The sequence below is a fragment of the Stenella coeruleoalba genome (assembly GCF_951394435.1).
Source record: "Stenella coeruleoalba genome assembly, chromosome: 16".
Taxonomy (NCBI): Eukaryota; Metazoa; Chordata; class Mammalia; order Artiodactyla; family Delphinidae; genus Stenella; species Stenella coeruleoalba.
The window spans coordinates 38529306-38554036 of record NC_137162.1 but is presented as its reverse complement, the minus strand read 5'-3'; the positions used below and the strand labels follow the sequence as shown (position 1 = coordinate 38554036).

Genomic DNA, 24731 nt, shown 5'->3' with positions numbered 1-24731 from the left:
ATAATAAACCTGTTACACTGCCGTAGCCGAATAACTAGAAACAAGGGATCTCTGACTGTATGCAACAGTTTAATCTTCTTTATGAAGGCCAGGGAAAGAGAGCTCATTAATACCCACTGCTTGGTGTGTCAAGCTCTATCTTTCTTCCTACCTCTTCCATGTCTGGTGTGCCACACACACTGAAGACAGGTCTCAAGGACGGAGACGGGAAGCCAGAGATGTGTCCCAGTAGCAGGACAAGGGTGGGGATGCTTAGGATTATCATGACAACAGTTGAGTTATCCTGCTGACGTGGAAACCAGAGAGAGGACCTTAAAGAATCCTTAGTTGGATGTACTCTGGACGAAAAATGCTCTGCGGTTAATAATACTCAAACATAACTGGCCCATTCAATAATGTTAGAATCAAATAAAACACAGTTGTATAGAACAACAGAAATCATCTAGACTGAGAGGGTCTTTATTTATCTGTGAGAGAAACAAGGCTCCTGAGATTTGGAGATTCATCCACACCACCCACCATGTGAGGGCATGGCTGGGGCTGGAGCCCAGGCTGCCTGTGTCCTAGCCCTGGGTTAATTTTGCCCAAGGTGTGAGTCAACTGATTTATGGCTGTAGAACAATTTAAATATACAAATGACTACAGTATTAGCAATAAATACCGGTAAAACATGAAATTAGAAAGCTTAAAGAGAAACAGATTTGAGGAAAAGTCCCTGCTGAGAGAAATATAAACAGTAATATACTTTAAAGAAATTATCCCTATGGTTAGGACACTTCTTAGAACAAGAATAAAATTATTCAAAAGTCAGCTCTGTGAAAGATTTGAACTTGCACAGATTATGTATAAGTACATAATGATATATTCTGGGGCAGTAAATTATTAGCTTGCATGTAAGAATTTTGATAAAAACCAGAAAACAAACTCATATAAACAAAAATCAGGAAGACCCCAGGAAACCTAATTTGAGTTGACCTTGGCTCTGAAGCGGCAAAACGTGCGGGCATTGTTTTCTAATGAGCTTCTAGGGAAAAAAGCTTGAAAGTCAAAAGCAGAACTGAAGTTTGACAGCCGGAAGAATGTAGTTAATAAATTTTGAGCATCTCATATTTCTAAGGCCTATTCTTATCTATTTAGCCTCTTAAAACTAAAGCAAACAAAAAACAGTCTTCCACCAAATCAAATGCATCCCAGACAATTGCTCCTATTTCAAATTTAGCTTAAACTCCAGGATTGCCAAACCAGCCCCCCAAAAAACTGGCCACTTAAATTACTTCCTTTATACAAGGTTAAGATAGCCCTTTCCTGGCAAAGAGTCAGGAATTGCTTTTATTTCCACTTGTAGATACATAATTTATAAGGTAAAAAAAACACAGACCTTATGAAACGTACCAGGAAAAAACTCATCATTTCCGTTAAAGTTCAACATAAATTCTCAGTCTGCATTTTGTTTTCTTGATTTAAGATGATCTCCTTAATATTCAACCATACTGTGGGTCATGAAACACAGTCCACCAGAGAGAAACTCAGATCCTTAGCAAACCAGTTTCCAACTCCCATGCATGGAAGCCATAAAGATGTTCCGCTAATGGAAAAAATCAGACACCAAAGATGAGGACAATGTAGGTGTTTAGTTTGCTACAGGCAACCCAAGCAAACAGCTTGTCTGCATTGAGTTTAGAGCTTGGGACATGAAAGCCACTTTGGATCCACTTGAAACTGAAAGGAGATACCTATTTAAAAACCCTGAGAGGGCTTCCCTGGTGGCGCAGTGGTCGAGAGTCCCCCTGCCGATGCAGGGGACATGGGTTCGTGCCCTGGTCCGGGAAGATCCCACATGCCGCGGAGCGGCTGGGCCCGTGAGCCATGGCCGCTGAGCCTGCGCATGCGGAGCCTGTGCTCTGCAACGGGAGAGGCCACAACAGTGAGAGGCCCGCGTACCACAAAAAAATAAAATATAAAAACCCTGAGAAACTTGAATGGAATACTGCTTTAAATGCCACACATTCTATAAAAGGTGGAAAGCCATGTAGGTTCATCCACATCCCACCTAAAGTCATTCCCTGTGGGTATCATTCTCCCACTAGTCCAAGCCACTCTGGACTAGCTGTTCTAAATTCTTTGTGTGAAACATCTTTAAATACTTATTGCTAAGTTCTAGATATCTGACTCTGTGTGGGAAAAGCTACACAGCCACTCATGGCCCATAGGCCAACTGTCGACAACTGATGTGATGGGTTAAAAACACCAAGACTGGGTAGTTTTTCTGTGGTTCAATAGCCTGTACTCTCTGAAGATGTCTGAGGGTTTTCCTTCCTGTGAAGTGAAAATAGAAAAACCTCACCTCTAACAATTCTACTCATCATTCTGTATGAATCTTGTACAAAACAGGCAACAAGCACAGAACTTTCTGCAAGTTGCCAGAGCTTTAGTTGGTTCAACAGAATATGTGGTTTAAAAACAAACAAAAAAAAGAGAAATGTGCTTTGATTCCTACTGCTTGATAAATTTCATTTCCCAATAATGAATATCAAACATCTGCAGTGAGAAACCCCAATCACTGAATCTGCAAGCTTTTGCTTTACTTACTTGTATTTTAAGAGCAGCCACTGAATTAACCAGAGTCCTACAAGGATCATGCCATTAATTTCACAAATAGAAAAGGCCCACTGCACCCGGTTAAAATGGTCAAAAAAGGTGTCCGGTAGTGGAGGCTGCACCTCCTTAGGAGGTACTCGTTCATGGACGACCGAGATCATCACTGTGGTGAGAACAAAGCAGGAAAGTGCATAAAGAAAGGCCAGGAAAGTCTTGCCCCACTCCATGGGGTACTGGGAGCGCTCTGGCTCTGGCATGGGGATCTTTATCATCTCCTTCCTATACCCATTTGGCATCCCCTTGGGTTTGACCTTGATGCTGAAGCTGCCATCAGGGGCGAGGACGTCTGTGCCAATGCAAAGGTGCCCATTGGCGTGGCCATTCTTGTGTGCTTCCAAGTGGTGCTCCATCTTCAGGGTCTCTATCATGTGCAAGAGCCGCTGCCCATTGTCGGAGGAGACTCGGCACAGGGGGGGTTTTGTGAAATCCTCCTGGGTTAGGTTGATCAAGTCGCGGCCTGTGAAATGTTCCAGAGGCTCACAGTATTCTGGCATAGCATTCTCCTGCAGCCAGTCTGCCACCTTCTTGGGTGACCAATAAACCACTTCCTTCATTGTACTGGCAGACAACATGCGGCCCCCCGCTTGCTCCCGGCAGGTCAGCAGTCACCGTTCCTGCAGGGCAGGACACTGTGCCTCCGTGGTGCACTCATCCTGTCAGGCCTCATGACAGACTTGTGTGGCGAGATGGTCAGGGCAGTTTTTAAACACTTCATGTAGCTGTCCGGGGTTCTTGAGTGCTTGAGCATTAATTCACCTCATTTTTGAACAAGATTCTTCCTTCTGTGGAGGCAAGAGAAAAAGTCAAGACACTGGGACTCGAAAATCAATCCCCTCAAAATGCAAAACCTTAACATGCATGAGGAAAATGGAAAATCAGGCACTGGTAAAAGTCCATAGTTTTCAAACATGTATTAGTTTAAGGGACCACTGATTCCCTGGTTAGTCTTCCCTAAAAGAGCATTAAATTGGACCTGAGATGGATCAAGTCAAAGGCAGTGGTAGATTTGCTAAGAAATAATTCGACAGTGCTTTAGACATTGCTCAGTACTGATCAGTGATTCTTTTTCTTTTTTTTTTTTTTTTTTTTTTTTTTTTTGGTGGTACGCGGGCCTCTCACTGTTGTGGCCTCTCCCGTTGAGGAGCACAGGCACCGGACACGCAGGCTCAGTCGCCACGGCTCACGGGCCCAGCCGCTCCGCGGCATGTGGGATCTTCCTGGACCGGGGCACGAACCTGTGTCCCCTGCATCAGCAGGTGGACTCTCAACCACTGCGCCACCAGGGAAGCCCTGATCAGTGATTCTTTTTGTGCTTATTACATGGTTCCTGAGATCATCTTAAAGAATGTATCAAATCTGCTTAATCTACTACTCTATCTGGTGAAGAAATGTTTTAAAACATTAAGAACGCACACAACTTAACAGATATCATAAAGGAGAATCACAGAAATGCTGAGCTTCAGGATCATCTGGTCCAACAATTTTATCCTGTTCTATAAAAAGTCAATGAGTTCCTTTTTCCAAATGTGCTTGGACCCCAAATCTATAAAAGAGTTATAAATGTAGATGCTTAGGTTGAAACAGATGGAATGAAGGGCCAGGGTCCTCCTTGCTCTGATGATATCTTTACTCCCAGCCTCCAGGAGGTTTCGTGGGATACCATAGTTTCAAAATCAGTGCTCTGAACCAACTCCCTCACTTAGGCGCGAGGAAACTGAGTACCAGAAGGTCAAGGAACCTGCCCGTGGTCAAGTGGCAGCTTGCATAAAAGAGCTACAAGTTTCCAAGTCCTGGTTTACTATATTTATTTATTAAAATACTTAACCAGTGATGTGGCAGTAACCAAAATGCACATCTGGAGGGGAGAGTCAAAAGCAGAATTCGAAGTTTTATAAATTTATTTATGTATAAATATATGTATAAAAATGTATATATTATATATACATATATTTAACCACAATTATGGTTAATGAACATAACATTGCATAAAATAATGGGAAAGAAATATATCACATACTGACTGAAGTTCTACTTGATGATGGGCCTGGGGACATTTTCTACTTCTCTCCCACCTACTTTTCTTTAATAAGCATGTATTAATTTTGTAATAATCATTTAAAATTTAAAAAAAAAGAAAAGTTAAAAATAAAAGACCTAGCTCTCTAACAAAGCATCATGGTTAATGAAACATGGCCTTTGGCAAAAGACAGACCATAGTTTGACTTTCAGCATCTCCATGGATAACCTACTACTTGAACTTCAGCTTATTAATCTCTAAAATGGACATAATCAAATATCTCCTTCACAGGGGTGTTGTCAGTACTTTAAACACCACATGCGAAAGTTGATGATACACAACCTAGCACTAAAAAGGGTCTGCTTTTTTGTTTCTGTTTTTGTTTTCTATGGCTGAGTAGCATTCCATTGTAAATATATACACTACATCTTCTTTGGCCATTCATCCATGGGTGCACAGAGGTTATTTCCATATCTTGGGTACTGTAAATAATGCTGCAATGAACAAAGGGGTATATATGCCTCTTTGAATTAGTGTTTTCCTATTCTTCAGATAAATACCCAGAAGGGGAATAGCTGGATCACATGGTAGTTCTCTTTCAACTTTTTTGAGAACCCTTATACTATTTTCCATAGTGGCTGCATCAATTTACATTCCCACCAAGTGTACACTTGCCATTTTTGACAACATGGATGGATCTAGAGGGTATTATGCTAAGTGAAATAAGTCATATGATACCACTTATATGTGGAATCCAAAAAAAAAAAAAAAAAACCACAACAAAACAAAACAAAACTTACAGATACAGAGAAGACATTGGTGGTTACCAGAGGAGAGGAGGGTTGGAGGTGAGTGAAATCGGTGAAAGAGGAGTCAATTATATGGTGCCCGATGGCAACTAGACTTATTGTGGTGACCACTTTGTAGGGTACGCACATATCAAATTATTGTAGAATATAAAACTAAGGTTATTTGTCAATTATGCCTCAGTAAAAAAAGGTAGGGTCTTTTTTTCTTTCTCAAATTTTCTATCATATCCAATAGTTAACTGTCCGCTATAGCTCATGATGAAAACACACTCTCCAATAGTGGGCTAACTTTTTTTTTAATCTCAAAAGAATGTTGTGTTGGGACTTCCCTGGCAGTCTGGTGGTTAAGACTCTGCACTTCTAATGCAGGGGGCGTGGGTTTGATCCCTGGTCGGGCCACTAAGATCCCACATGCCTCAGGGCGTGCCCCAAAAGTAAAAAACAAAATAAAATAAAATAATGTTGTGCTAACTGCAAAAAAACCTGCACAAGTTCGTAGGTTTAAGAGATAGAAATCAGTGACGACAGTGTTTCCTAAGTATGCTTTGCGGAATCATAATCTGATAAAGGGCTCCATGCTTTAAAAAAAAAAATCAAATGAGCCTAGGAACTGCACACCATAATCCTTCCTAGGGCCAGCAGTACACATTAGTATGTTAGAAGCTCCTGGAAATCCTCCAGTAAAGAAACTCTACCAGGATTTCTTAAACTGACTTCATCAAGGCTGTCCTGCTCTCCATCCCTTTTCTTCCCTAGTAACTATGAACTCCCTATGGACACACTGGGAGGTACTGGCACAAACAGGACCTGAACTCAGGTCTTCTGATTTCAAAGTCCAAACTTGTCCCTACTGAACCCCCAAATCTGACTCTGGAATGAAAATGGACAGTATGTCCAACTTCCAATTTCCCAGACCAAATAACAATCAACCAAATGGCAGTAAAGCTTAAAAGCTATTCCAGACCTTGCAAAACAGTTGGGCATTGTCTCTTCTGAGCATCTACAGTGCTGTGCACCTTCCCGACATATTCCCTTGTGGTCAAGTGTCTGTCTAGACTCTCCCAGGGGGCTATGAGTGACCATGGAAGGGCTACAATCTTTAAGCATCCATGTATCTTACCTTCCCAGGGCCCAGAAGGTACTCAATCAATATCTACTCAATATCTAAGGGACTGTCCCTTATAACTAGCAACATGTAGATGGTTTAATGGAAAGTAAAACTACTGAAAATGGCACTGATACTGAAAATTGCTTTCAAACAACTTGAATGGTCAAGGAGAATAAGATGGGCATCCTCCAGAAAGAAATATGAAACCAAAGTGAGTCTCTGGCCACTTAAAAACCACTACAGAGGGGCTTCAATCATCACTACTACTACCTAGAGTGACAAGAAGAAACTCACCAAATGGGAGTCCTGGCAGAATGTCCTGTACGAAAGGAAATCTCTTGGCATCAGACCCCAAACCTCTCTCCAAATATTCCTCAGCAGAATTAGGATAAGAGCCGAGGGAACGCTCAACAGCTTGAAGTGGTTATGAGAACTCTAAAGAAAAATTCTCAATTGAATGTTCAGGCCCAAGGAAATGAACATGGGCTTTTCATACAGGTTCTTCATTTCTCCCCTTGCCTGATGCAGAAGTCCACCAGGAGGGGAAAGCCCCTCAGAACCACAAAGAACAGACCAAGGCCAGGGTACTATTTCACTTCTCTTTGATGAGGAAAGTCAGATAATCTCCTCTTCAGACACAATCATCTTCAAAATAGAAAAATATCAGATGGTAGGAGACCATATAGGGCCATGAGACACACACATGCGCATACACACACACGCTCTCTCTCTCTCTCTCTCTCTCTCTCTCTGGCACCGCAAGCGTCTATCCAAATGAAGAAACACTAATCTTGCAAAAGCAAGCCCGTCAGGCAGTCTGAGATAGCCAGTAGAACTCTTAAGAGACAGCAAGATAACCCAATAGCTTCCATTAATTGACTAGGACAAAAAACTGTTCACTCCTGAAGACAGTTCCTGTGATTCCCCCCAGTTTGGAATGCTCCTTCGAATCCTCTTCAACAAGTTCCAGATTCTTCCCTTAGCCTTTAAGGTCCTTCTCTGCAAAGTCTTTCCTGGCCACTCCTTCACAATCTTTCCCCCCTCTCTGAATTCCTACGTCACTGTTATCTGTGCCACAAAATATCATTTCACTGTCTTGTGTGCACGATGTGGTAGAAAGAGCACCAGCTGTGTGAGGCCAGGAGCCTGCAGTTGAGACCCAACTCAGCTACATCTCTTCTTGACAAAATCCTTTAACCTCTTCAAGCTCAGATTCCTCTGGAAAATGGGATTAACAACTACCTTACCTACCTTCCCATGGGCTGCTACTGCTGTGACGAGCATGTAAAAGGAATGAAAGCTATTAATTACTCCAAGAAATACGTCTTGCTCTTTTTGTAATATCCTGCTTCCTTTCTATTTGCCCAACAGGGCCCATAGTGACATTTCATAACTATTTAATGAAGCTGCCACTTCCAAATGGCATTTTTAAAAGCCCAAATCATTCGGACACACATGAGGAAACACATCTTTCCGAATTTCATGAGAAAATAAAATTTATATTTCAAGCAAGATCTGAAGCTTGCAAATGAAGGCATACACGCAGCTTTCCTGCAGCTGATGCTGAAATCACGTGATAGGGAAAATACTCATTTCTATGGAAGTAACTATTGGGCAGCTACTCAGTACTTCAAAGGCCACAGCTAAAACATGAGGACTTACTCACTGACCCCAGAGTCTGGCTGTAGGAGGAGAGGTGAGGCAGTGACTGCCCCCTGGACCCATACACTCAACTTAGAACATACTGTGGTGTTTCTGAGAAGGGAAAGGCAAACTGCTTTCATATCTAGACCCAGAAGACTGTACGTTAGGCTGGACTCAGAAAACAACTATTACCGCCATCATCCAGAAAAGCCACTCTGAATCCATTACTGGGAGAAAGTTAAGAAATAACGTAGCGCTCAAATCATTAGACTTAGTTCTCAGAACTGGGAAGATGTCATAGAAGAAAAAAAGCTGTATATAAACTCTTTATTCCAAAACACTACAGAATTTGAGAGGTGGAAGAGGTGCTGGAACTCTCATGCATCTGTAACTTTTGGACATAAGTAAACTACAGTCTAGGGAGATGGTGATTTGTCTAAAATCTCATACACAGCAAAGAGTTAGTTCTGGGTTTAGGCAGAGACTCAAGATGCTTTTCAGGGCTTTCCCACTATAAATAGTCAATGGTCTCACAGATTTGAGAATGTATGAAAGATAATCTGAAAAGTCTTTTTAAAACTTACGGAGTCCTAGAAGATAAAGGGCAGGAAGAACACTTCATTATATATTCTAAACTCACCAAGGTTTTAACTAAATAAAAAATAAATCTGTGAATACAATTCAGCTCCAATTCTTAAAATAGGTATTTTAGGCTTTAATATTAAAAAAGGCATTAGATAATATTCCACCACACACTATAACCTCTATAAATAATCATCAAAGCCAGATGTCTAAAAAAAGAAAAAATAAGTTAAAGCAATTATCCTGGTACTGAAAAAAAAAACATTCACCAGCAAAATCACTAAATAACTCATTTATGAATATTTACCCTTATTCAAAAAGAATCTATTATATTATCTTGTTATCTGACATTGTCTAGGAACAAGACATTGTTGCATTAACAAAAAGCAACCATATGAATTACACACTGAACACAATTTTTCAAAAATTAGAATACCACAAAATATACAGTACAACTATCCACACAGAAAATGCTCAGAAAATCTGAGTTTTAATGCTTATTCTGGCATTAACTTGTACTCCAATATCAGGGCCTCAGTTTCCTATAGTGGAATAGTTCATTCCATTTGCTTGTTCCATTAATTAAGGGAATTCACATGTACCTGACAGTGGTTTGGATAACATAGAGCAATACATTAAAATGTAAGAAATGATTATACTGAATATAATTTATTCTCCTTTGAAGATTCAATGAACTTCTAAAACAAAGGCCATGAAATTAAGAATTGCATTTTCATGATTTTTTTAAGGCACGATGGACCCAAGATTGAACAAACATAGCTGCCATAACAGTGAAGAAACTATAGAGAAGTTCCAGATGTTTCTAAATGCTGATAATGCCAAATGAAAGTAGGAAGCAGTACATAGCATAATTGCCAAGTAAACTTTCCGCTCCACGCTCCATGTATCAAATCTCTAAGAACAAAAGCAACGTGGGGCACACACATGATTTTACTCTACTAGCTTATATAATCAACTTGATGCAAAATCAAAATTTGGTGAGCATGTGATATTTAGCTCAGACTTTACAACATGAAAGTACCTGTGGGTACTTTGTTAAAGAGAAATAAAATCAAGAATTGATATTATGGGGCTTCCCTGGTGGCGCAGTGGTTAAGAATCCGCCTGCCAATGCAGGAGACACGGGTTTGTGTCCTGGTCCAGGAAGATCCCACATGCCACGGAGCAACTAAGCCTGTGTGCCACAACTACTGAGCCTGTGCCCTAGAGCACGCAAGCCACAACTGCTGAGCCCGCGTGCTGCAACTACTGAAGCCCACAAGCCTAGAGCCCATGCTCCACAACAAGAGAAGCCACCACAATGAGAAGCCCGCGCACCATAATGAAGAGTAGCCCCCATTCGCCGCAACTAGAGAAAGCCCGCGTGCAGCAACAAAGACCCAACGCAGCCCCCCCAAAAAATAAAGAAATAGGAAAAAAAAAAGAATTCATACTATTTTATTGTGAAACAGACGAACTGCCTTTCTGTAAACGCTTCAAGCCCACATAAAGGCCTTTACACCTACTAGAACTTTCCATAAAAGTCAACAGTAACCTAATGGACCTTTTAGGGTAATGCAGCCCACTGAAATACTCATGAGGTAGGTGTTAAGTCTTCTCTGACTCAATTTGGATAGCTCCTGAATGCTTTTCTCCAAACCAATCTAATTAGCTGTAAGATTTTTTGGTTGTTATTTAACAAGTAAAGAATTAATTTAAATAGGCAGAATTCATAAAATTGTATTTATCTGAAGAAGAAAAAATGGCTAGAATAAGAATCACACAGTTTCAATCTACTGTTGAGGAGATTTTAGATGACTTTTGATGCTTTAACCTTTAAATTGTAATTTATTTTAAATTGCTATTACGTGAAATGTTCACAATTCCATAGTCAACTCTGGTTAGCAAAGCATCCCTTTTGAAATGGCCCCTTGAACTAAGTATATGCTGGCCTATTTGGCTGAGATACAAGAAAGAAGAGCTTGCTGAAGTAAACATACTTGCCTCATGGTCCACTTAAACTGTTAGAAGAGCCTCATATGGACATCTTTGGGTCTCTCTGCCTTGTTTATTTAATGATGTTTAATATTTGATTCTGCAATATCTGAAATGTATTCTTTCTCTGCAGTTGCCCTATAACTAACCCAACTGATAGCCTCCCTTTTTGTGTCTCCCTCCCTAATGACCCATTCCAATGTAGTAGCCCTCAGTGTTCCAGAGGGAAAGATGATTTTTGGCTGACAAAGGTAGTATATATAACACAATGACAAGAAACCAGCCATGTCAACTGTATGCTATAAATCATGACTCCAGTGGTTCTCTGACAGTGTGAAATACAAAACCGTTTCATCTATTTCTTGGAAAGTCCTACCACCAGCAAGCCTAGCTCGTTCCATTTCCTATACATCAGGCCTCCGTTTGGGTTTTCTCTGAAGGAATGTAAATATTTAGTAACCAGGGCTTCCCTGGTGGCGCAGTGGTTGAGAATCTGCCTGCCAATGCAGGGGACACGGGTTCGAGCCCTGGTCTGGGAAGATCCCACATGCTGCGGAGCAACTGGGCCCGTGAGCCACAGCTACTGAGCCTGCGCGTCTGGAGCCTGTGCTCCGCAACAAGAGAGGCCGCGACAGTGAGAGGCCCGCGCACTGCGATGAAGAGTGGCCCCCGCTCGCCGCAACTTGAGAAAGCCCTTGCACAGAAATGAAGACCCAACACAGCCAAAAATAAATAAATAAATAAATTTATATATATAAAAAATTTAGTAACCAGAAAATTCAAAGAATCATTTATTGTGGCAAAAATCAGAAACAACCTAAAATTGAGAATTAAATACATCATGATATAACAGAATACTAAGCCTCCACTAAAGACTAGACTATACTTCTATATTTACTGTGATACATATTTATATATATGTGTATATACAGTTTTGTCAAACAGGTTACAAAAGAGAATGATACCGTTTTTGGAAACACACATGTATCACGAACATCCATAGGAAAAACGTCTAGAAGGTGTATATCACCTTTGAACTGTTACCTTTGGGAGATAAAATTATGAAATAATTTTTGGCTTTATTTTTTCCAGTGTTTTCTAATTTCTCTGATAAAGACATATTACTTGTGTTAAGAAAAGAAAAACGTTTTTCTTTGAAGCATATTGTTTTTAAACACATAGGCTGCATTGTAAAATTAAAAATAGATGCTTCCTACATTTGCTTTCTTTAAAAATATGAAATGGGCTTGCAGATTTCCCTAAATAACTGGAACTTTTGCCCTCTGTGTATAATTAGGTTCCAAAACCATCATATTCACCAAACATAATGGTCTCAGGATAAGAGCCAAACCACCCACAAAGATGAAGCTGAAATCTGAACTTAAGTGCATAAAGAAATTCCAGTCTCAGATATTTCCCATCATTCCAGAGAGAAAACAACAACAAACCCTCAGAATGACAACTCTTCTATCATCTAGATTTTCTTCAGTATCCATCTATCCAGTCTACTGCCAAATGTAAAAACCATTTGAAAACTCTGTCTTGTTGTCATTATAATAAGGAAAACTTTGCATAACTCTAATGACAACTAATCACTATAGTTTTCCCCTGGGGTTTCATTCTTAGAACCCAATTACCAAAACTCTGAAGAGATTTATTCCCACTCAGCTGATGAACTGCCTCTCTAGGTCTGAAACCAGCAGGGCTATTTTATAATATTCATCAAGTTAATCTGTAGTCCTGAGACAAAGACTCAATCTGGCAACTCAAGAATGTTAGGACATAATCAATGTTTCCAAATTCCATGGCTCTCATGTCCAGCTATTGTGCACAACGGTGATCTTATCTGCCCCAAGAAGCCTGGGAAGGGCGAACACAGGCTCTTATTTCCATCACACCTCACTCCATCCTCTTCCTTTTTTCCTATTCCTCTTTTTTTTAAAATAAAAGCTAAAACCCTTCCACTTTACTGCTTGTTCAGCTGGAATTAAAAAGACTGCACGTACCTCTGAATCTATCATAAATGTAAATCGGGGCTATGAAAAAAGTCACTGGCTTGGGAAAAAAGATGAAGCCATGTTTTCCCATCCTGTGTTTTTAAGAAACTTCAAGAAATTAATGTAAATTACAAAAGAGAAGTAAATGCAAAATAGCCCCCTAGAGACTCTTCAATAAGCAAGAGTTCACAGGTTTCCCATGGAAAAAGTAATCTCAGTTAAGAATGAACAAGTAATTGAAAAGTATAAACCATATGAGGAAATAATCCACCAAGAGGTAAAGCTAGCAGGTGTGACAAACAGGAAGTTCACCAAACCATGAACTTGAGAAAACAAAGTAAGTTTGAAGAGTGGTGAAGTGAGTATACTAATGATATAAAAGAAAGAAGTAAAACATTAATACAAGAATAAGACATGGTAGGGGAAAAAAAAAAAAAGAAAAAAGGACAGGTGTTTTAAAGAAAATACAGGAAAATCCCAGGTTCTCTCCTTGGCCTGTGGTGGGCTGATACCTCAGGACGAAAGGGAGAGCAAAAGGTTAAAGGGAGGTCATAAGAGGAAGGGAAATCAACAAATATATAAAGTATATGTTTAAAGGCAATTGACAGGTTTTTTCAAATCCCCCAAACTCAAGCAATCCAGCATCCACATAGTCTTTTTGCAGGGAGAAAAGGAGGGGAAAATGGAATCCACTCCATCAAAAGACGAATCTTATGTTTAAAAAGATGGCTAACTAAACATGTGCATTAGTTTCCACCGCCTCTTAAAACTCTCCTCAAATGATAATATAGGGATGAAAAAGAAAAGAAAAAAAAAAGCAAAGAGAACAAAAGAGACAACTAGTTTAGGAGGTTGGGAAGCAGATGGACTAGTGGTAACTGACAGCAATCCCAAGAAAACAGAACCCTAAGCCAGTAAGGAGGAAAAATGAAAAGCAAACTGTGTAACAGAGGCCTTAAAAGAATGAGGAATTGGAGGTGCAGATAACTTGCAAAATGGGGGTGAAGGTAGAGCTAAAAATAGGACTGGTCGAAAGACCATTTAAAAAGTTACCTTTAGATTCTCACTTTGCACAGTGGAACAACTAGCTGTCCTCCACACCAGAGAAGACTGAAAGTTTATTGTCTGGAAAAGGGAAATGAGAGTTGCTAGAACAGGGGACAGGAACACAGTTCAAAGTAGGGCCATCATACTAACTACAATGGATTAAGTAAAAGTTGCAAACAGATGTTAAGTCAGACCTGCCCTAGCCCTTTACCTTATTAGACACCCAGAATACTGGGAGCCAGGATGAAAACTTCCAGGCAGATCTTTTTTTTCCCCCTGGGAACTCCAGACATTTTAAAAGAGAAGAGCACTGATCATCTTGCACTGAAACCCACACAAACAAGCTCCACTCATGCAAAGTGCTTTCAGACAGCATTTTAAAGTGCCTTCTTTAAAATAAGAATGGATGCCCCCCCCCCACAAATTACAGACATTTGAAGAAACTCTAATAAATATGAAAGCCAGAGCTTAAAACAAAAAAGAACCTGGAAGAACAAGCTAAGTAGGAAAATTATAATGTTAAGAAAAACTATTATTAACATTCTCAAAGATACTGAACAAGAACAAAATGGTACCAAAAAAAAAAATTCAGAGAATTTTTAAAAAGAAACGTCTTGGAAATTCATGGTAATTAGAAAATAAAGTTGGAAAAAATATCTCAGAAAGTAGAACAAGACAGAAAGACGGAAAACTGAGAGAAAAGGTAAGAGCACTAAAAAAGTCATCTAGAAAATTCAATATGTGACTAGTAGGAGCTCAAGAAAGAGCACAGGAAGAAAACAGGAAAGTTATAATCAAAGCAAGCATTCAAGAAAGTTTTCCAGACCTCAAGGGGATATGAACTGCTATTCTGAGAGAGTTCACCACATATTCAAGAACAATGACTGAAAATACGTTTGTTATTATTATTCTGTACTAACTTATTTTTTAAAGGAAAGGAGACCCTGAAGAATGCTCTAGCCCCATCCTGCTTTTCACCATCCTGGCTATGCTTTCCTCCATCTTACCTCAAACCACAGCTGCCTATCTCCATCTCTGACCTTCCTTACTGGTATTTCTGTCCCTGTCCACAAGGACCACCGCAGGCTTAAAGCACAAAGCCACGGTTTTGGTGTTGAAGGGTAGCAGAATATGCTACTTTGGCATGAGGATTATTTTGAGCTGAAGGCAACTGAGAAGCGAAACCAAGCAGGATGCTGTGGGGTCCTCCCAGGCAGAAAAGCCTTTCCGTGTCCCCTTCTTGTTTGTAGGAAAGCTTCCTAGACCTTCTCTGAGCTCCAAAGGGCAGATTCAAACAGTTACTAATTAGGGGAGTGAGGGAATACAGAAAGGAACAACAGTGCAGGATGGGGCAGGGTCCTGGTTCCTCCTGAGGGGACGTGCATGATACTTTGATACATACCTCTGAGTTCTTCTGCAGGAACTAGAGTTCTCACCCAGGTGGAGGATGATAACTCAGGCTGGGCCCAAGTGGTGGACCCCAGACTGGCTGGAACCAGAAGGCTGATGATTGAGATTCCTGGTACAGCACCCTGTTAGCTCACCACCAACCAGAGGAGGGTTACACGCCCTGCAGTTCCCCCCCAACCCCAATTTTGCCTATAAAAACTCTTCCCCGAGAAGAGGAGTTCAGGCTTTTCGAGCCTGAGCCACCCGTTCTCCTTGCTTTTGCCCTGCAGTAAACCTTTCTGTGCTCCACACTCCAATGTTGTCGTTTGGCCTCACTGTGCATTGGGCATACAAACTATTCTATTCAACAACAGAAGCAGATACAGGAAAAGCTCTCTGCTCTCCCCGTTTTGCCCCAAAGTAGGACATAAGTTTGTAAAAGTATTCCCTCTCCCTGCTCTACCAGGAAGGACAGAAGTTAATCACTGGAGACAACTTTAAGAGTCTAAAAACTTATCAGCCCAGAGATGGCACTGGGGGAATCTATATAACCAACCTTGGTAACACTAGACCTTCTCTACCATTAGCTTTCCGACATATTTGCCTTCTCACGTTTGCTTCCCCTAGAAGCTCAAAGTCCTTTTCCTTTGTCTCGTCACTACTCTAAAAATTTGTTGTTCTTCTGTTAAGACGCTATATAAACTCAAGTTCTTACCATCCTTCTGAGTTACTCATGGCTACTGTTCCCATGTGTATATGCCACAAGCATTAATAAATTTGCTTACTTTTCTCTTGTTAATCTGTCTTCTGTCAGTCTAACTTGTGGGGCCCCTGCCAGAAACCCTAACATGGGTGGAAGAGGAAGATTCTTCCCCTCCCTACAGTATCTAAATGTAGAAGTTTTAGTCACACTATTGTAATAGGCAATGGTACCTCTTTAATACTAAAGAAATGATGAGAATAACAGTACCATAAAATTTAGATACATTTAATATACAGTAACCACAATCCCATATTTTCTAAGGCAGTTCAGGTTTCAAATATATTTTTCTCGTCTCATACACCATCAAAATGTCTTAGAAGGTTTAACATTTCAGTTTCTAAATTCTCTCCCAGAATGCTTCCACTACCCAGAAATTGTTAGAGGTTTTAGTTAGATGTGTGCTGATGATTTTACTCAGAAGCATCACCGCTTTTAATAATCTACGGACTTTGGAAGACTGATTGGGGCCCTAATCACCACGCGTAATAATAAAACACAACTAATTTAAAGTACACCTTTGCTGTTTAAATTGGGACTACCTAGTATTGGTAACGGATTAATAGCAGGCTGAGAGAAAACACAGTTTCTTGATTAATATAAAATAAAAAGCCTTATCTAAAGTGAAGTAAGTTTTTACAGTCTACCGAGGATTAGAAATCCCCACTGGCTGGGAAACCAAAGCCTTTCCATTTCAGTGAGAAAAGGTCTACCTAATCTCTTCTAAATCTATACTTATAAAAATAAATTTTACTCACTGAGGTAAGAGGAAAGCTAATTTACAGACCACAACCCTGGGGACTAACACCACGTTGCAAAATTGGCAACAACTCACAGGCCCAGATAGGGGAAATCAAGTTCAAGCCTACGTCCCAAAATAAATTTCTAATACTAACTTTGATAGCTAGAGCAGTTTAAACTATCTTCAGGCTAGGGATCATCTAAAGGGGTAAATTTAAACTGACGGCACCTAAATGTGCATCCTTTGGTCAGTCGTAGCTGTAAAGGTGCTGTCCATGTTCCCACCATGTTCTATTCTTCTTCCCCAAATGGCCCCCTGTGCCAGTCTCCTTCCCTGGTCTCCTGGATTTCAGGGAAAGCAAGTGTACGTCTTCTTTACCCTTATCTCCACACTCAAAACAAAATACATTAAGCATTTTTTTCTGACAGCAAGTATACCAACTCTTAAAAATGAATACCCATCAACTCATCGACTTTTCTCTGGGCATCACTGACCACGTCTTCTTGGTTCTAACGATCTGATAATTTCCCAAACTTACAGGGCCAATCTTCACTGAGCTTCTTTATCAACTGACCAATGGTTAGCAGCAGCAAAGCTCAGCTGCACAGAAGGGATGCTCCTCAACCATCAAGTTGGTCAGCACTGGAGCACAGTCTCAGGTTGTAAAGGGACCTGTAAAAGCATTTGCTTTGGCTAAGGTAGAATACCACCAGGGGGCAGCAGAAAGTCTATCAAATTACAGGCTCATCCCAGCACCTCGCCCAGACTATGAAGGATTTTAGAGACAGCTTCCAACAGAGACCCTACACCTAAGCAATACAGCTATGTGTAGAATTGCAAGAACTAGAACCCCTGTTTTCTAAATCATCAGTTGATGCTCCTTACACTATACCCATGTGATTATAACGTGGATCTAGTGACTACAATTAGCAATACGGCCATTTCCATAGTTTTCCAGACAACACACTGCATATCTGAACTATCCTGCAATCTCACCTAAACAAGACCTTGTCTGGGGTGTAGGATCTCAAAGAAATACAAAACCCTACAATTAAAGAACAGACAGGGACTTCCCTGTCTGCAGTGGTTAAGAATCCACCTGCCAATGCAGGGGGCACGGGTTCGATCCCTGGTCCAGGAAGATCCCACATGCCACGGAGCACCTAAGCCCGTGCACCACAACTACTGAGCCTGTGCTCTAGAGCCCACGAGCCACAATTACTGAGCCCATGCCGCTAGAGCCCGTGCTCCGCAATGAGAAGCCACCACAATGAGAAGCCTGCGCACTTCAACAAAGAGTAGCTCCCGCCCACTGCAACTAGAGCAAGCCTGCGCCCAGCAACGAAGGCCCACGCACAGCAACGAAGACCCAACGCAGCCAAAAATAAATTAAGAAAAATAAATATATAAAAACCACACAGTTTACCAGAAGCACTAACCTTAAGACAATCACTTAAATATTTATTCTCGGTTTATATAAAAACCTAATAAGCTTTATTTTCTAGCTACCATAACTATAACTTAATGCAACAAACTTAGAACCTTGCAACTAAGTCAGTGATGTAAAAATATGTAAAATTACATAAGTTGTGAAATTAGTTACTTTTTTTTTTTCGGTACGTGTGCCTCTCACTGTTGTGGCTTCTCCCATTGTGGAGCACAGGCTCCGGACACGCAGGCTCAGCAGCCATGGCTCACGGGCCCAGCCGCTCCGCGGCATGTGGGATCTTCCCGGACCAGGGCATGAACCCGTGTCCCCTGCATCGGCAGGCGGACTCTCAACCACTGCGCCACCAGGGAAGCCCAACTTATTTTTTAAGGCATGATAAAAGTAAAAGATCTGAATGAGCACAGCTAGGCTATCGGGCATTAGGTGACATAAGTTCTTTGCTTTTTTAAAAAATAAATTTGTTTGTTCATTTATTTATTTATGGCTGCGTTGGGTCTTTGTTGCTGTGCGTGGGCTTTCTCTAGTTGCGGTGAGCAGGGGCTACTCATCGTTGCAGTGCGTGGGCTTCCCCTTGTAGTGACTTCTCTTGTTGCCAAGCACAGGCTCTAGGGGCACAGGCTCAGTAGTTGTGGCTCGCAGGCTCCAGAGCGCAGGCTCAGTAGTTGTGGTGCATGGGCTTAGATGCTCCGCGGCATGTGGGATCTTACCAGACCAGGGATGGAACCCGTGTCCCCTGCATTGGCAGGCCGATTCTTAACCACTGCGTCACCAGGGAAGTTCCAAGTTCTTTGCTCTTAAAAAGGCTTGAACATATATCACTGTGTTATGTTATAGTGAACTAAGTTCAAAATGAGTCATATATAAAGTGTTCTCTCAACTCAATGCAAGTTCACAGGCATTTATGAAGTCTCTAACATTAACACACGTGACACTAAGTGTATAAAATATAGCTTTAAACAAATAACCATAAAAATGCCAGTCAAAATACTCCATAGATGAAATTAAAAGTCAAGCAACACCAGACAAAATATTTTTTAAATCTGTCTTAGATTACAAATATGAAGAGCTCTTAAAAATCAGTTAAGGAAAAGACTTTAAACAAAGATTACAAAGAGGCCAAACACACACACACACACAAAGTCAAAAAAACCAATCTCACAAGTTTAAAAAAAAGAAGAAGAAGAAAAAGAAAAATTATAGCAAGGTGCCATTCTTCAGCTATTGAGTTGGCAAAGATGAAAAAGAACCATAATTTCTTTTTTTTTTTTTTTTTTGCGGTACACGGGCCTCTCACCGTTGTGGCCTCTCCCGTTGCAGAGCACAGGCTCCGGACGTGCAGGCTCTGCGGCCATGGCTCACGGGCCCAGCCGCTCCGCGGCATGTGGGATCTTCCCGGACCGGGGCACGAACCCGTGTCCCCTGCATCAGCAGGCAGACTCTCAACCACTGCACCACCAGGGAAGCCCAAAGAACCATAATTTTAAAAAAACAACAGTTCACCAAGGGTCTAAGTTCTGCTGATTGTACCTGTGAAGTTCCTCACGAATCCATTTACTTCTCTTTACTTCATACAACCACCATGGTTTAGCCAACACCACATTTCATTTGAATTACTGCCACAGCCTCCTCAATGATATTCTTGTGTCCAAACGCCAAGTGCGTTCTCCATAGGGCGGCAAAGAGAACTTCTTCAACTGTGTGCTTCCCATCTTTGAAATCCTGCAGTGCTTCCCACTGCTCTTAGAATAAAATCCACACTTAATTGTTATACAGCTTACAAGACTCGTCCTGCCTTTGTATGGCCAAGTACCTCCACCACATACTACACATCTACTATGCTAATCTTTTTTAGTTCCTAACCACCCCAGGACCTTTGTACATGCTGTTACAGCTACTTGGGACACTTTCACCCTATTCTTTCTTCACTATTGGCTTCCACTCAACTTTCAGGCCTCCACTCTTTTTTTTTTTTTGAAGGGGGTATAATGTTTAATTGGCATCCAAAGGTATTATCAGCTAAATGTTCAAAAGTATCAAATGTACATCTCACAAAAAATTACATTTGTCCTTGACTTTTGCTTCTCTCTGATCCACATGTTATTAATACATCATAATACAATATATATGCCACATATTCAGGCCTCCACTCTTATATGTCATCTCTTCACCAAGCCTTCCATGATCATCCTCTTACCTACATCATCATCTTACTTGTTGAGTGTCTTTCTGCCCTGCCAGAACGGAAGCTCCAGGATAGAAGGAAGTTCTCTTGTGTTTTTTCATTATTGTATCCTTGAGAGCTAGCACACAGTAGGCACTCAATATAAATATCTGTTTCATGAGTGAAAAAATAAACACTAGAGAAGGAAGGTAGTTGACTATATTTGATTCTAAGAACATAGGTCTTAAACCCAGATTGTCCATAATGTGGGGATGACCAGATCATTCTAAATAAAACTCATGTATTTTCTTTTAAACTCCCAAGTATTAAAAAAAGAATAAATCCATAAACCATTTCATCAAAAAATTAATTTAAAAAAATCTCCTGAAAAGAAGTACAGCTAGGATTTTCAGATGGGAAAACACATTTCTTTTAATCATACCATTTTTTCCTTTTAGACTTACTTTAGTAAGAGAAGAAAATAACATTGAGCCCTGTTGGTAGGAACTTAATTTCTTAAACATGTAAAAGGAATCTCTATCCAATTGTTATGCCTAAAGAGAAGGCTCAGAGAGGTTCCTTAATTTGTATTCTTTGTTATAAGTAAATTAAAAGAAAATGCAGAGTCAATGCTATAACAGAAAAACCAAAAGTATTCAAACAAAATTTACAATTTCACATTTATACAATAATTAAAGCAAAAATACTTGTTTTTTTCAAATTGTGTACACAGCCATTTTCCACCCGAAATTAAGCCCTCACACTTTTCAAAGTTATCAAAATCCTCCTTAGTACGTATGTTTAATCAGATTTTTAAGAGTGTCACAGTAAGAAACAGAGCCTAAATATGAAACCTTACAGATGTTTCTCAACATGCTTCTGAAGGTACGATAACTCCCAGATCCTTTATAGATGAGTTGTTCATTAATCTGTATTAGTTGTTGAGACTGTGGTTGGAACAATAATATAGGCACATCTGAGCAACATGGCATGGAGATGCCATGTCCCTAATTATTCATTCCTCAACAGGCCCTAGCCACTAAAACAGAACTGTAAGAATCACTGTCCTGAGTTGTGTTTTTTAATGCTCAGATCATGTAGTGCTCATTTTTTTTCAAAATTCTGTATGCATTAACACCTAAACCATTTGACAAAATGTCAGTTTCACATACAATGAGAACATTATGTTATCGTAACCTGAAAAGGTGACATAGCTCATTAAAAGAATTTCAGAATCTTGTCAAATGATCTAAAGATGTAAACTGTGAGATCAAAGAATTTAACTTTCAAATGCCACAAGTTATTTCAGTATAAAAGAGAAACAAGGAGCAAGGGAAAATACGGATTTAATCTGTAGAAGAACCAAACACCAGTCATGAAGATCGACATTGGAAAAATGACTAAGAACAATTATGTACTACATCTAGGGGAAAAGAAACTCTCAATGTCTCAGTAATGGGGAGGGGTAAAATTTAGCCCCAGTACACCAACAATGGCGTTCCAGATTACTTCTGAAAACTACATTCTTACCATAAAATAACAGTGGAAACCCCATGGGTGTCCATTCCATATCTGATCATGTTCCACACCTACGCTAGAAAAATTAAACTACATACATAATAAAAGATCCGCATATCTAAATTAAGTTCTTTTTGTATAGAGCTAAGTATATATTATAGAGATCCTGTTCATTAAAGGAACTTGATGATCAGCATTCAGAGAGCCTATTACCAACGCACTCTGGCAAGGCAACAGGCACATTAACTTCACTGAAGACACAGCTCAAATTTATCTTCTATTTATATTCCTAATGAGCTTTTCTTTTTGGCATAAACAAAGCCAGCACTGAAGAGCTAAGGACTGAAAATTATACATATTAGTAAAAGCCAAATCACTGAATCCAAATAAAACCAAACATTTATTAAGCACCTACTATGCATAAAGCATTGTCACAGGCATTCTGGGAAACTGGGACACATACAGCAGCACTGTTCCTGCTTAACCAGGTTAAAATGACCCAAAATCAAATTCCAACTCTTCTCCAAACCTACTCCCCTTGCATGCCTCCTTCAACTTAGTAAATTGCAATTCCATCCTACCACATGCTCTGGCAAAGAATCTTTGCTGGCACGCTCTCTCTGCCCCTATCCAATCCATTACAGCATAAGACCAATAATATTCAAAGAAGCATCTGTGAACTAACTGGAAACTTTTATTCAGAAATACTCCAAACTTGAGTAAAAACAGTCAGACCTAAAACCTTCAATGGACTACTATAACATCTAGCACAGAACAGACTCTTAATAAATATTTGTTGAATGCATGAATGAATGAAGGAGTGGAATTATTTATTTTTGTTTCTAAAGCTCATTATTGTATTGAACACCTACTCTTAAAGCACTATGTATCCCTGACAATGACAATTCATAATCCAGGTAGCATAGCAAAGAGAACATGCTAAGGTAGGATATATGGAGCAAAAAGTGCTCAAAGTGTGAAATAGGAGGTAAGTACAAATAATATATGCTAAGATTCAGTAAAGGCAAAAACAATTTTAAAAAATTAGTTAATATTGCCACAACCTTTATGTAAGGCAATGTGACACTACTTATCAAAATCTGTAACATACTTTATGCTCCAGAAATTCCATTTCTAAGAATCTTCCTTCAGAAATATTAACAACTGAGTCAAGACATACGTTCAAAAAGGTTCCCTGCAGCCCGGTTCACACAGCAGAATTTCCAAATGCATCTAAACATCCTTCATTGTGGTATGGATAAATAAACGTGGTACCTCCTCACAACAGAATACCATGCAGTCATTTCAAAGAATGAGGTGTAGGAAGGAATGGGGTGTATCTGTAGATAGCAGTGTGTCTGTGATACAGAAATACTTATTATTTTCATTTTAAAATGTATATATTTCAAGGCAGGCTCCATGGCTTAGCTGATTAAGGTGCCTGTGTAGTAAAATGTGTATATTTTGCTGTATATGTGTATGTGTATGTATAAGCATAGAAAGTCTGGAAGTATATACAACACAGAGGCTATGGGGGAACAGGTATGGAGAACTGGAGTGGGTGAGGGAATTTCACTTGTTTATACATGGTGTATATTCAATAACCACATGTCAGTCTGCACTTAAAAAGATTAGAGAGAGCACAAGAGGAAAAGAAGAAAGAGAAGAAAAGGGAAGGGAAAAATGTTTACCAAAGAATTCTCAAGTCCAGAGTTACATACGTCTTTTAAAATATAAGTGTCCATCTGGGATCAGCTGCCCAAGCCAGGAGGTCATGAAATTCACCTTCTCTTGCAGCTGTATCTTCTTGGGATTTAACTCCTCTCCCTCTTTGGAAACCCATGTTGCTTGGGACCTGCCCCAACCTTGCTGGTAGTGGCGGTTCTGGTAAGCATAAAAGTAAAGAAAAACAGAAAGGAAGAAGAATCGGGAGAGCAGCTCCCTGCTCCCTTCCGAAGCCCCCTACAGGTACTGCTGTTCTGTCCTAGAGCTGAGACCACCCTTCATCCTTAACCCTGATGCTTGCGTAAGTGACAAAATTCACATCAGACTCACCCAGCCTGGGCATTCCTCAGAAAGCTCCACCAACCAAGACTGACATGGTCACCAAACTAAACCTTTCTCTTTTTATCCACAATTTGAATACAGACAGGGTTCTACAATGCAGACTTTTTAATCCTCTCTCTTTCTGATCTTGCAAGCAGTAAAAACATGACCTGCAGAAGAACACAATTATAGAAATGGGGCTACCCAGGTCTGGAACATGTTCCCGGGAATCCAGACTAGAAAGACGCAGGGACTTTCCCTGTTTCTCCAGGCCCTTGAGCTCCTAACCAGCCCATTAGCAGAATCCGTAGAGACATCTACAGGTCACTGCCTACCTGGCTTCATCCTGCTGCCAGAGGCTTCAATGGAGTGATGTGTGGCCTGCTCAAGGAACATTCAGAACCCATTTCCAAAACATTACTTATTTCTGCCCCAATTTACCAGCTATATTACCTGGACTATTATTTATTTAACAGTGTTCTTCAAATTGGCTTGTACTCTGCCTTTTTTGTCTGTCCTAGATCCATATGTATGCTGTCTACAAGAGACCCACTTCAGACCTAGGGACACATACAGACTGCAAGTAAGGGGATGGAAAAAGATATTCCGTGCAAATGGAAATCAAAGCTGGAGTAGCAATACTCATATCAGATAAAATAGACTTTAAAATAAAGAATGTTACAAGAGACAAGGAAGGACACTACATAATGATCAGGGATCAATCCAAAAAGAAGATATAACAATTACAAATATATATGCACCCAACATAGGAGCACCTCAATACATAAGGCAACTGTTAGCTGCTATA

General features: G+C 40.2%; 1 protein-coding gene across 4 annotated transcripts in view; it reads right to left on the bottom strand.

The window, feature by feature from the left end:
• SGMS1 (sphingomyelin synthase 1) overlaps positions 1 to 24731 on the bottom strand; it is a 291776-nt gene that overhangs the window by 34936 nt on the left and 232109 nt on the right. For all 4 annotated transcript variants that reach the window (XM_079901027.1, XM_079901029.1, XM_079901028.1 and 1 more), the window contains one exon: positions 2590 to 3440. In XM_079901027.1, coding sequence (XP_079757153.1) covers positions 2590 to 3230 — 641 coding nt within the window. In that variant the 5' untranslated portion in view covers positions 3231 to 3440. The remainder of the gene's footprint in view (positions 1 to 2589; positions 3441 to 24731) is intronic.